Consider the following 16,028-nt stretch of genomic DNA (forward strand, 5'->3'; position numbering starts at 1 on the left):
TTGACTAAAATAAAAAGTATTTTAAAGTTTTAACCCAACTGATTGGGGAAAGAGGGAACCAGGGTAGGTTCGGATAGCTCATCATGCGTCATCTCTCTTGCTGAGTCAGAACGAAGACTATTGTTTTTGCGGATAGAGAGATAGCGCCATCTGTTTCTACGAATTAGCTATCCGTTACATGTTTAGCTATCAGAGGTACGGGTAGAAAAATGTATGACCTTTAATACTGGAAGTTTTCAATGTCCAGTGTAATAGATTTTTTTTACAAGTATTTATGGGGGCTGCGACCTATAAACGGACACCTCCGATGAATGTAAGTAATATGTGTAGCTTTTACTGTTATGAAAAAATGGATAAATAAGGGTTGAAGTCTATAAACTAGTTTCTGTCCACATATGTAGGCTCGGAGTTATAAACAGTCCCCCTATGAAAAAAAGTAAACCAGTATGCTAAATAATTTCTTCCTTGTTTGTGTAAAGTCCTGCACATATTACTAATATGAATGATTTTTTATTTGCTTTAAGATTTTCCATTAAATTAAAATTTCTTGAGTAGTTAAAATAATATGCTTAAATTTTTTTTTTTAAGTTTTATTTTACTTCAATTATTAAAACACTATTTAGATTTTTATATACTTCATTTTTTATTCTGGGTTAATGATTTTAGTGTTCTTCTAAATATATATGGTAGCATTAAATTTTAATTCCTGTGTTTTTACCAATTTTATTAATCTTTAATATGGTAGCTATTATTTTTGCCATGCCAGCTAAAATCTCACACTCACTCCCTTCTTCTTTGCAAACTTTGTTATTTGTTAGATTAGCGTATCTATTCTTAATGTTTTTTTGGTTGGTTGGTAAGTTAAGGTGGGAGATATCATTGCATTATAAAGAGTAATTTTTGTCTTAGACTAATTATTCTTCATACATGTACATATTTATATGTATACAATACACACACACAGTGAAATCTCTTGGGAGCGACCGCTCCCAAGAGATTTCACCATCATAAATTTAAGTTTGCATTTTATTTTTTATCACAAAAGTCAGTTAGCATTAAAATATGAGTAGATGTGTGTTTGTTTGAGATGATTGGTTTTTCTAAAGTAACTTTTTTTTTAAATTTAATTTTAAAATCTAGAAGTAAATCATTGATAGCATCGTCTTTAGTGCACTCTGACTGCAACATGAGGTTGTATCGTCAAAGAGAGCATCACAAAAATATTTTGAAAACATTTTAATATACTTATTTGTTTTGTTAAAATTTTTGATTGGATATTTTTTAGTGTTTCTTTATGTGACTTTTTCCACATTTGATGCAGATGTTTGCCTGGTCGCTGAGAGAGGTTTTAATATTCTATCCTAAAGGTTTTCTTCAACACAAAGTCTATGGAAAAAATTCCATGCCTTTCAAAAGTGGAATATATATATACAGTAGAGAACCAATTATCTGGGATGCTCGAAACCATCACGATCCCGGATGTCTGAATTTCCCGGTTTTCTGGGTCGACCAAAAAGTGGCGTTAATCGATGTTTTATCAAACCCGAATTACAAGGAAAATGTTTAACACATTTCGAAGTAAGAGATAAAAGAAAAGCACTCCAAAATTTTAAAAGAAAAAAAAAATGGCAGAAAAATAGCCTTTAAAAGAATTTTTAAAAAATTTCAAGTTTAGACAAGAGAAACAAATTTAAAAAATACAAAATTCTCATATTTATTTTTTAAAAATAATTACGATTCCTAAATTAACTAATGTAAACAAAACCAATGATTAAATAAAGCAATATATTTCATACCTAATTATGCAGAGGGGAAAACGATAAAATAAAAGTAAAACTTATTAATCTAAATAAAAACAATGAAAATTATCAAAGCTGAAACGATAGTTAAAAAAGGCACTAACATAAATATTAAAACCCGGAACAAGACAAGATCAATAAGATCAACGGAATTAAGAGAAAGAAGAAGGGAAAAAAACCTAATGATAAAATTTATGAATAAAAAGAATTAATTTATTAAGTGCGAATTTTATCGTATAAACGTAGTGGAATCATAAAAACAAAACTGCATTCTGCTTCATAAAATAATCGTATGTTTAAATTCATAAACAATTCTCCTTTTATTTTCTTATAAAAACACGATTTTTAACGAAAGCAGATGTGATTCCACACCAAGAAAAACTTGCAAATGATGCCGCACTTCCAACGAATCAGAATTTATTCAAAAGAAAAATAATTTATTTTTATTAATCGATGTCAAATACATAAATATATTTTTCTCTCTCATCTTCTGTTCACTGATATGCATGTGCATTCCCCCCCCCACCCGTAAATCAAAGAGAAAACGAAATCAGCATGCCACTCCTTTGAGTTTGATTGACAGCCTAAAGGAGAAAATAAGACATTCATCCCTTCCCTGCCTGCTCTTGATCTGAAGATCTTCAAGGTCGCGAAAGAAATTACGTTTCTCTGGGCAAACGGGGGGAAAGAGATTTCTCACATTTTCCTCTACTCAACTTCAGGGTCCAATTTCCGCTTTTTTTTCTTCATCGTTCTAGTTAAAAATGGCGGGAAAACCAAGCAAAATTTCCCCCGGTTATCTGGATACCGGATAAATGGTTCTCTACTGTACAAGTGTATGTATATTATATATGTATATATTATGATTCTTTCAATTAACAGACAACCAAATTGGAAGGGCATTGTCGCTAGAGTACCCGAAAGTACAGAATTCTTAGAGGCTGTAAAAGAGAATGATTTGTTTCTGTAAGCATCTATTTATGTTTATAAATTATTTCTAATTCATACTATTGTTGATGTTTTATGTTATCTTTATAACAAAGAATTTTAAAAATATATAAATGAACAATAATAGTTTTGATTTACCTGTATTCAGTGCTGTAGTTGAAGGGAAAGGCCATCCTGAAATATTTAATATGCTGTAATGAAGAAAATTTAAAATATTTGAAAAAGATTTCAAAACTATTTGTTTCTTTTTCATTCTCTCTTCATTTATTTGTTATTTTTCTTACGAAGTGAAACAAAAATTTTAGCCCAGTTCTGGAAAAATTGTTTTACATTGACCAAAGTGCAAATTGTACCAATCAGATTCAAAAAAAGCAAGTGAACTTTCAAGTCTGACGAATGCAATTTTTGGGCTCGTTAGTTAACAGACGCAATGAGACTAGTCCTGTAAAAAATGTCATTTCGAAAACGTTTATATCTTTTACAATTTTTGATGCACCTGAAAAGCAAAGTAATTAAAATAAATATTTAAATTGCATTTACCCTAATTTAATGAGCACAAAAATATTAATATGAAGTTGCTTTTAATTAATTTCATGTTTGTAAAATTATGAATATTAAATTAAATTATATATTTCTTTTTAACTCTGTTTTACATATTTTATAATCTGGTAAGCAAAAGAACCAATCTGAGAGCAAATAATTATTTTCTGGCAATAAAAAAAGAGGGGCTCTTAGAGCTTGCTCACTCTTTATTTGAATAAAGGCACGTTAAAAAAAAAAAGGAACATAAATTTTTGCAATTGTGAACTTTTTTTTATGTTAAAATCTTAACAAAACAAATCTGTATTTCTTTTTGCGTATCTAAATTTTTACCTTCTTGCTATCAAGGCAATGTGTTTAACAAATAAATAATCATAGTACTTTTCAAGTGCTAATGAAGAATTGTGTATTTACTCATTTAAAGTTTATTATATTATGCTATTATTTTATCAATAGCTTTTTTAATCAATGCATCAAAGATAAGAATATATAAATTATCAGCAATTCCCTTTNCATCGATTTTCGTATTTACCTGATTTAAAAGTTGAACGTTGCGATTCTTATTCAGGCCATTTAAATAATGTACATTGCGATTCTTATTTACGAGATTTAAAAAACCAATATCCCGATTTGTATTTACAGGCTTTTAAAACCCTATGTAGCTACGCAAGCTTAAAATCCAATGTCGTGAGTCGTTTTTGCGGTTGTAATATCGCGCGATTTTAAAATTATGCATCTTGATCTAAAAATTACGCATCATGATTTGTATTTTTGCATTTTTTAAATTCGATGTAGTTTCATATTCCCGTGATTTAAAAGCCTCATATAGGGATTTATAATCACATGGTTTACAAGTTTAAAAATCGGACTTTTTTTGTCAAATTTTTGTTTATATATATATTTATTCTTGGTTTTCCTCTTTTTTACTTTCTGCCTATTCTCATCCCTGAATAATGCTGTAAAATTTTGTAAAAATGTGATATTTCTGAAAACGTTTTTAGAACTTTTCATAAAAGAAGTTTCGTCTCAAATGCATTGAATAGCTGAAGAAAAAAGTTTTTATTAATTGCTTTCTATTATAATAGCTAATATTTCTAAATCTCCATTTTTTGTAAACAAGTGAACCATTTTAAATATGTCACATATTTATTAAAATTGCCTAGGTACATTGGACATGGCAGTGGCAGGCAGTACATAGAAAGCAATCTTGTTCACAAGCTAGAATGCAATGCGGCTGTTGTTCTGATGGGTTGCAGCAGTGGAAGTCTTATGCAGAGCGGAAGAAGATTTGAAGCTGAAGGATTTCCTTTGAGGTGTCTAATGCAGGGAAGGTATGCAATATTCTTTTGTTGAATCTCATTTTCAGTTATGATTCCTGCTAAAAATGACCTAATTCTTGGTGTGACATTGAGCATTGGTCAAACACCTTAATACGAAAAATAGGCATTTTGTCATAGTTGTCTTTTATTTATTAATTTAGAACAGATTTTGTGAGCTCTGGCATCTGTATGATTCATTGTTTTCATAATTTTGTATAAATTTAGGCTCTCACAATTAATTTTTGATTTCTTAAGATTCGCTATACAGCTCATTGAACTTTGATAAAAATAATAATGATCTGGTATGAATTTTTGGAAATAACCAGGGGCATTAGGAATTCAAAATTCAACTCTTGTAATGCATTCTTCAGATTTTAATTTTAGGGTTAATGTATTTATACTTTTCACAATTCTTGATTGTTCGCTGAATATGATTTAAAGTTTAGAACGCAGAATGTTTCGACTTAAAAGTTTTTTTTTTTTTTTAAGCTTCAAGTGTATAGTGAAATCCAGAAAAAAATATGAGCATTCTTATAGAACAAATTATATAATTTTTTGAATAAATCCATATATATATACACACAGTCAGACCTCTATTTTACGAAGTTGCTAAATCTCGAGGGAAAAAAATTCGTTAAATAGAAAATATCCTTTTGAAATACTTACACAACGTAAAACAGGTTTTAAATTCATAAACACCAGAAATAATTAAAATTAAAATTGATACACCTTTATCTTGTAAATTATTATCTATTATTTATTTTATAAATCTTAATCATAAAAGAAATCTGCAAAGAAAGTAAGAATAGAACAAAACATTATCCAAAGTTACACTATCATGCTACATATATTTTCCACTGAATAAAAATGCTAAATTTTTATATATTAAAATTATTGCTGCATTTATTATAAATGTAATTTTATACATACAATATCACATGCGTATATTAATTTTTATTGCTAAAAGTGTTTTTTCTCATAATAGGTCTCGCATTTTTGTAATGCTCCAAAAATTTCTTCAGGCGTATTTTCCTCAAACTGCAATCCACATCGAATTGTTTCATATGATTTTAACATTTCATCATATGAAGGCTTGCTAATTTCTTCATCATTTCCATCTTCATCTTCCTCACAATTTATGGCTGTATTGTTTTTATTTTTCACACTGTCCAAAATATCCGATTCAGTTAATGTTTCAGTGGTTTCAGCTTCAGAATCAATAGAAAGAAAATCATTAATCTGTACATCATTAATTTCGTGGTTCTCTCTTAGCTGTACCCACATTTTTTNATATATTAATTTTTATTGCTAAAAGTGTTTTTTCTCATAATAGGTCTCGCATTTTTGTAATGCACCAAAAATTTCTTCTTCTTTCCAAAAATTTCTCCTCAAACTGCAATCCTCATCGAATTGTTTCAAATGATTTTAACATTTCATCATATGAAGGCTTGCTAATTTCTTCATCTTCCTCACAATTTATGGCTGTATTTTTATTTTTCACACTGTCCAAAATATCCGATTCAGTTAATGTTTCGGTGGTTTCAGCTTCAGAATCAATAGAAAGAAAATCATTAATCTGTACATCATTGATTTTGTGGTTCTCTCTTAGCTGTACCCACATTTTTTTAAGTTCTTCTAAAGGAATATCATCCTTGTCCTCCGCACTTTCCAAATTCTCAGCGTTGACAAAGAATCCAGCTTTAGCAAAAATGTTACGAATATTACGATCTGTAACATCATAGTTCCATGCTTTAGAAATTTCTGTTATGCTTTCTCGCAAATTTATCTTTGGCATAGATTGCTTATTTTCAAGTGCAGTGATAACTTTTCAAAAAATTCTTTTGCAGTAGTACAGTATAAAGTTTTGAATCACCCCTTGATCCATTGGTTGTATCTTCGATGTAGTGTTTAAAGGCAAATAAAAAACTGTAATGTTTTTCAGTTTTTTGTTGATTTCCTTCGGATGCACAGGGCAATTGTCGAAAATTAGAGCAATTTTGCAATGCTCTGCAATCATAAGTTTGTCCAACTTTTAAATCCATTTTTTTCACATTTTTCTGACGTCATCCATGATTTTTTGTTGAAGTCATAATCAACCTCCAAAAATTTCTTGCCCTTAAAACATCTTGGAGTTTTGCTTTTTCCTATAATAGAGGATTTTAATTTTTGATGGCCAGTCTTATTTGCACCTAGCATGATAGTTATTCTTGCTTTGCTATGTTTTCCTCCAAAGCATTTTTCATTTTTAAATGTTAAGGTCTTTTAAGGCAATCGTTGAAAAAATAAAGCCGTCTTATCAGCATTAAAAATGTTTTCTGACTTACAATCTTTTAAAATTTTATTAAGAATCTCTGCAATCCACCTTTCGCTATCTTTATCATTAACGTCATTACTTTCACCAGATATATTTTTTCCTATAATTCCCTGTTTTCTCTCAAACTTATCAAGCCATCCACTACTTCCTCGAAATTCATCGTGTCCCAATGCCTTTGCAAATTGCATTGCTTTTTCTCAATTATTAAAGGTCCAGAGATCGGCACGTTTCTATCTTGCATTGATTGTATCCACTTCAAAACTGTCTCATTCACATCTTCATAGATGCATGTTTTTAAACGTTTTGAACAAGGATTTCTTACAATAGAAGTTTGAATAAGAACATTTTGAACAAGCTGTCTTACAATAAAAATTTCTTATTATAATCACAGCTTTTATGAATGTTCATATTTTTAATCTGAAGTTTGACTGTCTGTATAAATAACTTTTTAAAGTAAATATAAAATTGTGTAATTAAATATAAAATTTTATCTTAAAAATGATCATTGAAATCTTTCCTATTAAATTACTGGCTTTCAAATATAAAATTAAAGAAGAATAAAATCAAATTTAGACGAAGAAAAATGTTACATAACTGACATAATTTGAATTAAATTTATGACATTAATATAAGTTAATGAATTTAGTAATAATTTTGTAATATAACTAGAATTTAGATTAACTCAAATACTTGAGTCTCAGATTTGCAGTTCAGTAATTATTTTGAAATACTTTAGATAAAATATACATTTAAGCTAATAAGATTCACGCATAATTGTCTGCATCGCTAATGGGATTTTCTGATTATTAATAAACTATATAACACTCTCTTTTGAGTCAGCTTAAATTTTTTTTAAAAGAAAAAATTAGCCAATCAAAATATTCTATGAAATATATCTCATCATCTTTGTTTTATAATTTTTTTTTTCAATACGCTTATTTCATATCAAGCTAAAAACTATTTTCCTGATAAAAATTTGATGCATGTAACAAAAAATATGGTCTAGAATAGGGATGAACCACCGAATGGTCAATGTGCCGTCTTCACCTTTTATTCAAAAAATAATATAAGAAGCTACAAAACTTGCCTTAGAAAAATTTATAAGTATTCTTCAAATTTGTTAAGAATTTCATTGTTAAGACATTACGATATTAAAATCTTTCACCTTTTTAAATTGTAAAACATATTTGAAACGTGCATAGCTATAGCAAAAGTTGGAGGTCAGGTGGCGCAACTTTTTACCATATAAAGAGGAAGGTACTTATCAGTTTGCTGCAAAGTATAATTTTTTAGTTATTTTTACAGTATTAATGGAGATAATTTATTTTCATTTCAAACCTTTTTAGTTATTAACTATTATTCTATATTGCTATAACTACTTTTATTCCTTTTCAGTCCATGTGTTATTGGCAACCTATGGGATGTTACAGACAAAGATATTGATAGATTTACTGATAAATTTCTTGAACTATTTGTACCAAATTATTACAAATCAAGGAGTGCTGTGGTTGATGTAAGCAATTCAGTTTCTCAGGCAAGAGCTGCTTGCAAAATGTCGTACTTGACTGGAGCAGCTCCAATTATTTATGGCTTCCCAACATTGGCTGAGAGATAACCTTATTTATGTGTATAGTGTTTGAAGGAACTTCTAATATAAAGTACAAAATTATTTAAGTGTACAAATATTTTTTCTTGTACTTTATATAGTTAAATTAATTTATAATGTTGTTTTTATTATATTAAATAATGATGCATTTTAAAAACTTACTGTTTCTAAAAGATTCTTATTTTTCATAAATGATGACTGTGTTTATAGTGGATGACAAAATAGTTTGAATGAACTTATTGACTTTTATATTTTTAAATAAACAATATTTTAAAAGCTTTGTTCCTTTTTTTATTATTATTCAAAGCACTTATAAATATTCTCATATATAATTGAAAACACCATTAAAAAGTTTGACGCCCAGGCTTTTCAATAAAATTGATTTCAAAATCATTAACTAAATTAATTGTCTAACAACAACAAGACTTTTGATAGTTATAAATGCACTATAGGTATGAACAAAAATATGCAAACAACTAGCCTTGAAATTTTTTTTAACAACATATAATATTCCTTACTAAAATTGAGATGTAAGGAAGCCTTGAATAACTAAACATCGAATTATTTATAAATGCATCGATGAAACAAAAATTATTACTAACGTAAAATTTTCGTTTCATCATTAATGTAAATTGTAGGCATAGTTCTGCTCCAAACCTAAATTTCCTGCCCGCACTTAGATTTTTCTTCCGTGTATGTCGCATTTTAAGTCCTTTCTGCTTTGGGTCTTGTCCTCACTATACTACAGGATTCATAGGCTTCAATTGAATCCTGAAAAACTTAATTTTAATTAAACTTAATTAATTTGGATTAATTTTAAATCAGACTCTGGAAAACTGGAATGTTTCCTATAAACTAGAAAAAAATAATTTGAAAAATTGAAATTATATGGTTTTTTTCTTTTTCTAAAGAACTTTAAATTACAATATTTCTCACTTAGCACCCTTTCTATGAAGTTTTACAACACAAATGTGTGGTTTCTGTTCATAGGGCAGTTTTAGGTTAGGAAAAAGCTAATGTTGAACTTAAATAAAAAAAAATTTCGAGTAATGTTTAAATAATTTATTTTAAGACGCAGTTATTACATCTAAAAGTATTTGGATAACTAAAGGTAAGAGTTAAATTTTAAGGTTTGTAGGGGACAAGGAGGAACTGTCTTGTTTGAAATTTTTTAAACATTGGAAATTATTTACACTCAAGCTTTTGATTTAAAAAAACAAACTCTGTGGCATCCGAGCCCCCCCCCCTCCAACATGCTTGATACTCATTTTACTGATCCCCAGAAGTAGTGGAAGAGGAATAAAGAGTCAATATTGGCAATATAACCGACCAGAGGATAAAACCCAGTGGAGTTTGATTACTAATGTGTGGGTGTATTATAATTAGGGCTGCAAGTTTGTCGCGGGAAAAAGGACCCAAAATTCGCGGGAAATTTTGAAAATTACGCAAATTGTAAACATAAAAAAATTTGCTATATAAATGATGCAGACGACAGAAATTGCGCAAATAATAAAAAAAAGCTTAAAAAATACACATCAAAAGTATTTCTTTTAGTTTCAAGCAATATTAATATTTTAATTTAAATGAGCAGAATTTTGGTACAAAGTATTGTACATGGTCAGATTATTCTCATTTATGCTTCGTCTTTCATCACATAATACATTTTTATACTTAGAAAACGATCGTTCTGCATCCACGCTGCTTTTAGGCACCGACAAACATTAAATTGCCAATTTTGTATAGCGTTCAGTCTTTGATTCATGGGTGCAAGTCTTCCGTCCCCAGGACGGATTTCCGTCTTTCGAAAATGTCCGCGGTCGGAAGTAAGACGGAAACAAGACCGACTCTACGGAAATCGGAATTTTTTTTTCTTTTCTGTCTTTAAAAATATTTTTTAGGTCTACGTTATTGGTCTACTTTCTTATATCCTGTTGTTATTTTATCAAAAGACAGATGAATAAATATTTTTTGTACAGTATTTAAACTTGATGTATTATGGTAAAGATTTCTTAGATAGTTTGCATATGTCGAGGGGGTATTGTGTATGTTAGATATTTCAGTCAAAAAATTTTCAGTCTTGGCCTTTTTTCCAACTTGCACCCATGCTTTGATTTCAAAAACTTGATCAATTCCTTGACTGTTGCTTTGTAAGAAGTAATTGCTGTGAAAATTCAAACTAGGTTCTAGTCACAAAAGCCTTATCTCCCTCTCATCTACGAAACTTATCCCTATTTAAGAAGCCACCCAGGAAAAATTTTCTGGATATGTAGAAAGGCGGTAGAAATTTCATTGCCGAGTTTAATAGCCTGTATAACAATTTTTCTGTCAAAGATTTGATTTATAAAATTTTCCTTCTTTTGTACTCTTACTGACTTCAGGAAGGTAATCCTATCAGTCTATTACCCTCCCTAAGTATAGAAAGACCACCTTACTTGACAAGATTGTGATTATCTCTGAACTATTTTCTTGTCATTTTGCTATTGATTCACTCCNTTAACAACATATAATATTCCTTACTAAAATTGAGATGTAAGGAAGCCTTGAATAACTAAACATCAAATTATTTATAAATGCATCGATGAAACAAAAATTATTAATAACGTAAAATTTTCATTTCATCATTAATGTAAATTGTAGGCATAGTTCTGCTCCAAACCTAAATTTCCTGCCCGCACTTAGATTTTTCTTCAATGTATGTCGCATTTTAAGTCCTTTCTGCTTTGGGTCTTGTCCTCACTATACTACAGGATTCATAGGCTTCAGTCAAATCCTGAAAAACTTAATTTTAATTAAACTTAATTAATTTGGATTAATTTTAAATCAGACTCTGGAAAACTGGAATGTTTCCTATAAACTAGAAAAAAATAATTTGAAAAATTGAAATTATATGGTTTTTTTCTTTTTCTAAAGAACTTTAAATTACAATATTTCTCACTTAGCACCCTTTCTATGAAGTTTTACAACACAAATGTGTGGTTTCTGTTCATAGGGCAGTTTTAGGTTAGGAAAAAGCTAATGTTGAACTTAAATAAAAAAAAATTTCGAGTAATGTTTAAATAATTTATTTTAAGACGCAGTTATTACATCTAAAAGTATTTGGATAACTAAAGGTAAGAGTTAAATTTTAAGGTTTGTAGGGGACAAGGAGGAACTGTCTTGTTTGAAATTTTTTAAACATTGGAAATTATTTACACTCAAGCTTTTGATTTAAAAAACTAAACTCTGTGGCATCCGAGCCCCCCCAACATGCTTGATACTCATTTTACAGATCCACTGAAGGAGTGGAAGAAGAATAAAGAGTCAATATTGGCAATATAACTGACCAGAGGATAAAACCCAGTGGAGTTTGATTACTAATGTGTGGATGTATTATAATTAGGGCTGCAAGTTTGTCGCGGGAAATTTTGAAAATTACGCGAATTTTAAACATAAAAAAATTTGCTATATAAATGATGCAGACGAATTGCGCAAATAATAAGAAAAAAGCTTAAAAAATACACATCAAAAGTATTTCTTTTAATTTCAAGCAATATTAATACTTTTATTTAAATGAGCAGAATTTTGGTACAAAGTATTGTACATTGTCAGATTATTCTCATTTATGCTTCGTCTTTCATCACTTAATACATTTTTATACTTAGAAAACGATCGTTCTGCATCTAATCTGCTTTTAGGCACCGACAAACATCAAATTGCCAATTTTGGATAGCATTCAGTCTTTGATTTCAAAAACTCGATCAATTCCTTGACTGTTGCTTTGTAAGAAGTAATTGCTGTGAAAATTCAAACTAGGTAGTAGTCACAAAAGCCTTATCTCCCTCTCATCTAAGAAACTTATCCCTATTTAGGAAATCGCAAGAAGCCGCCCAGGAAAAATTTTCTGGATATGTAGAAAGGCAGTAGAAATTTCATTGCCAAGTTCAATAGCCTGTAAAACAATTTTTCTGTCAAAGATTTGATTTATAACATTTTCCTTCTTTTGTACTCTTACTGACTTCAGGTAGGTAATCCTACCCGTCTATTACCCTCCCTAAGACCACCTTACTTGACAAGATTGTGATTATCCTGAACTATTTTCTTGTCATTTTGCTATTGATTCACTCCCCTAAATATCTAATCAATTTTACATGTTCAATTTAAGGCTTCAGAAAAGTAAAAAATTCTGTTAAACAAAAATGATAAATTAAAAATGAAAAGAAAATTCACATTTTAAGCAATTTTCGCTCAAATGAAAACATATTGAGAAATTCGTGAATTTTAGGAAAAAATATGACAATTTCAAGGAAATTCGCGCCGCGACAGATCTGCAGCCCTAATTATAATGAAATATAGTGATTTTGTATTGATATTCTTTATTGTATTTAATTTTTAATGCTTTGAAAATTTTATTGCTGTTTTTTGTCTAACGATATATTATGTGCTATAATTTTTAGAGTTGTGCTAAAAGATTTTTTTTCTCCACAAATTAAGTTTGAACCCCGATGAGCATGAAACTTGTAATGAAATAGGACAGCAAAACTTTATTGTAAGAATTTAATCGATAACAATTAATATTTATGAGCCTTTAACAATAAACTCAATGAAGTAAATAAGAAAAGTAGTCGGTAATCTCAAGAACAAACTTCAATTATTCTTCACAATACGAAAAATTATTTTCCATACACTGGGAAAAGCAAAAATAAATAAACATCTGCTATAGAGATATGACTTAGGACACTTTAGCTTATGGTTTCCATTAAGTTAAAAGAAATTATTCTTTTTACTGTTAACATTTGAAAGCTTAAGACAATGCTAAGTTAAACATCTCTTTACATGCATTGTTTCAAACTTCAAGATTATTTTTTAGATGTGTTCTGTATATTTAGGAAAAATTATTCCAGAAATAAAGAATTAACCCTGTACAAAATTTTCTACTTCCCACTTGATAAGTAACCTTTCCAGAATGTTTAGTTTTCCAGTTGAGCAATTTTAGCAGGATTTAAGCAAATTAGCTTAAATTATGATATTGAATACTTTTTTAACTATGATTTTTCTAAATAAAATATTTACTGAAAATAAATAATGCCCTGTCAAACTGGGCTTGACTCGAACCTGGGATGCGTCTTGTTTTTAATCTCATGTTTATTAAGATATCTTATTTTTCACTTGGATCTCGATGTTTTCTGATGGTGTTATAAACCAACTTTTATGTTAAGATAATAATTGAGATAAGTGATTATATAGTAGAATTTTAATGGGGTTTTTTTTCCTTCATATTTTTCCTTAAATTGTATGGAAAAAAATTTTTAAACGACAGACGCATCACAGAGTCTGTTCAGCATACATGTGTTACATAATATGTTCTACATTTAGCACTTGTTAGAGTGTGTTGCACGTGCTATCAAAAGTTCCAGATTTGAATCTTGCATTCATCACAGCATTTTTTTTCCAACTGAAATAAACTTTTTTGTGGGGGTTTTGATTGAGTGAGATACAGTTTAAATCAGGGATGTGATTCTTTCGCGGATTTCCGCTTTTTGTCAGATTTTTCCCGTTAATTTCCGCGGAAACTTTTTGTTGTTGAACAAGTTAAAATATTTTATGAGGAATTTAATTTTCCTCGGAGCGAAAGTATTGAATTCCTCCCTCTGAAGTTTCTCTAAAAATCATTTCCTTGGGATAAAACTGGTTGACCTTTATACAGGGATAAGATTTTTCGTTTTTGCCTCTCGAATTTCAACCTTTTTATCAAAAACTCCGATTATCTAAAAGTTTCTNTTTTTTTTTTTTTTTTTTTTTTTTTTTTTTTTTTTTTTTTTTTTTTTTTTGAAAATTCAATTTTTGAAATAAAATAATTATATTTATTTACGATTTTCAAAGATAAATAGAACCTTCCGTATTTTTACTTATTTTAGCTATTTTCTCCGCTTTTACACACAGAAAATAAGATGTTTCCGTATTTTTATTCGTCCGTCGGATAGCTCATATTTTCGCAATTCAGACGTCGTGACCCTGTTGTCTGGCGTAAAAGCAAACGAAAAAAAAATATAAACATGGATTTGCGGTGAAAATATTTATTTGCTCATTCAATTAATCTTGAAAATTTCTATTCATTAGGTCTAAACAAAAACAAACAAGCCTTTACGAAATCCCAAGTCCAGACTCTGCAAATATCTCGATTGTTATTCACGCGATTTTAATATCAATCATCGATTTTCGTATTTACCTGATTTAAAAGTTGCGCATTGCGATTCTTATTTACGATATTTAAGCATCGTGCATTATGATTCTTATTTACGAGATTTAAAAATCCAATATCGCGTTTTGTATTTATGCATTTCTAAAATCGCGATTTTATTATCAAACATCGATTTTCGTATTTGCCGGATTTGAAAGTTGAACGTTGCGATTCTTATTCAGCCGATTTAAATATCGTACATTGCGATTCTTATTTACGAGATTTAAAAATCCAATATAGCGATTTGTATTTACGCGCTTTTAAAACCCTATGTAGCAATTCGCATTCACGTGAGCTTAAAATCCAATGTCGTGATTCGCTATTGCGGTTGTAATATCAAACGTCGATTTTCGTAATTATACGTGCTTTAAAAATTAGACATTGTGATTTGAATTCGCGCGATTTAAAAATTATGCATCGTGATTCGTATTTACGTGATCTAAAAATTACGCATCATGATTTGTATTTTCGCATTTTTTAAAATTCGATATAAAGTTTCATATTCACGTGATTTAAAAGCCTCATATCGGGATTCATATTCATACAATTTAAAAATTAATCATCGGGATTTATAATCGCACTTTTTTCGTCAAATTTGTGTGTGTGTATGTATATATATATATATTCTTTCATTCTTGGATTTCCTCTTTTTTACTTTCTGACTACTCTCATCCCTGTTAAATCATCCCATGTGCCTAAATTATTTTTTGTTTGCAAATTTTTTTTGCATATAACTTAGTTTATAATAGTTGATTGAAAACAAAACCTACAGTTTGAAAAAAAAAAGTAAAAACAGTTTATGCTTCAAATGTAAAATTAAATTTGATTAAAAAAATTTTTCTTTTGCTTTGAAAACTTCTGATTTTTTAAAAAAGAATTTCCTTCCTCTTTGCATTGTCATTTGATAATTTTTTTTAAAAAATAAATGGGTTTCAAAAAAAAAAATTTCCATAGAAATTTCTTCTTTTTTCATACTAAGAATGAAACAAAATTATTATTCTCTAAAAAAAATTTTTTATCGCAATCAAATTTGTTTTGGTGTTATTGATATCACTTATTTCAATATTGATTCATCTGATTTAAAGAGCGTTTTTGATTTTTACTCATTTAAATATCAAATGGATGCTTTTACTAGGATTTTATGCTATGGATATGCTTATGACTAGGATTTTAAAAATATAAAGGTTGGCAATAATGGAATTCTGTGACAGAAATTCATTTTCGGAAATAGCAGAAATTTTTTATGAAATTTTATTAATTCTGCTCTGCTTCCTGCACGCTAGTG

General features: G+C 29.1%; 1 protein-coding gene across 3 annotated transcripts in view; it reads left to right on the forward strand.

Annotated features, from left to right (window-relative positions):
• LOC107454523 (extra spindle pole bodies like 1, separase) overlaps window positions 1-8,806 on the forward strand; it is a 313,495-nt gene extending 304,689 nt beyond the window's left edge. For all 3 annotated transcript variants that reach the window (XM_071186489.1, XM_071186488.1, XM_071186490.1), the window contains exons 23-25: window positions 2,682-2,765; window positions 4,451-4,618; window positions 8,316-8,806. In XM_071186489.1, coding sequence (XP_071042590.1) covers window positions 2,682-2,765; window positions 4,451-4,618; window positions 8,316-8,535 — 472 coding nt within the window. In that variant the 3' untranslated portion in view covers window positions 8,536-8,806. The remainder of the gene's footprint in view (window positions 1-2,681; window positions 2,766-4,450; window positions 4,619-8,315) is intronic.
• The last annotated feature ends 7,222 nt before the right edge of the window (window positions 8,807-16,028 follow it).

The sequence above is a fragment of the Parasteatoda tepidariorum genome, chromosome 10 (assembly GCF_043381705.1).
Source record: "Parasteatoda tepidariorum isolate YZ-2023 chromosome 10, CAS_Ptep_4.0, whole genome shotgun sequence".
Lineage (NCBI taxonomy): Eukaryota > Metazoa > Arthropoda > Arachnida > Araneae > Theridiidae > Parasteatoda > Parasteatoda tepidariorum.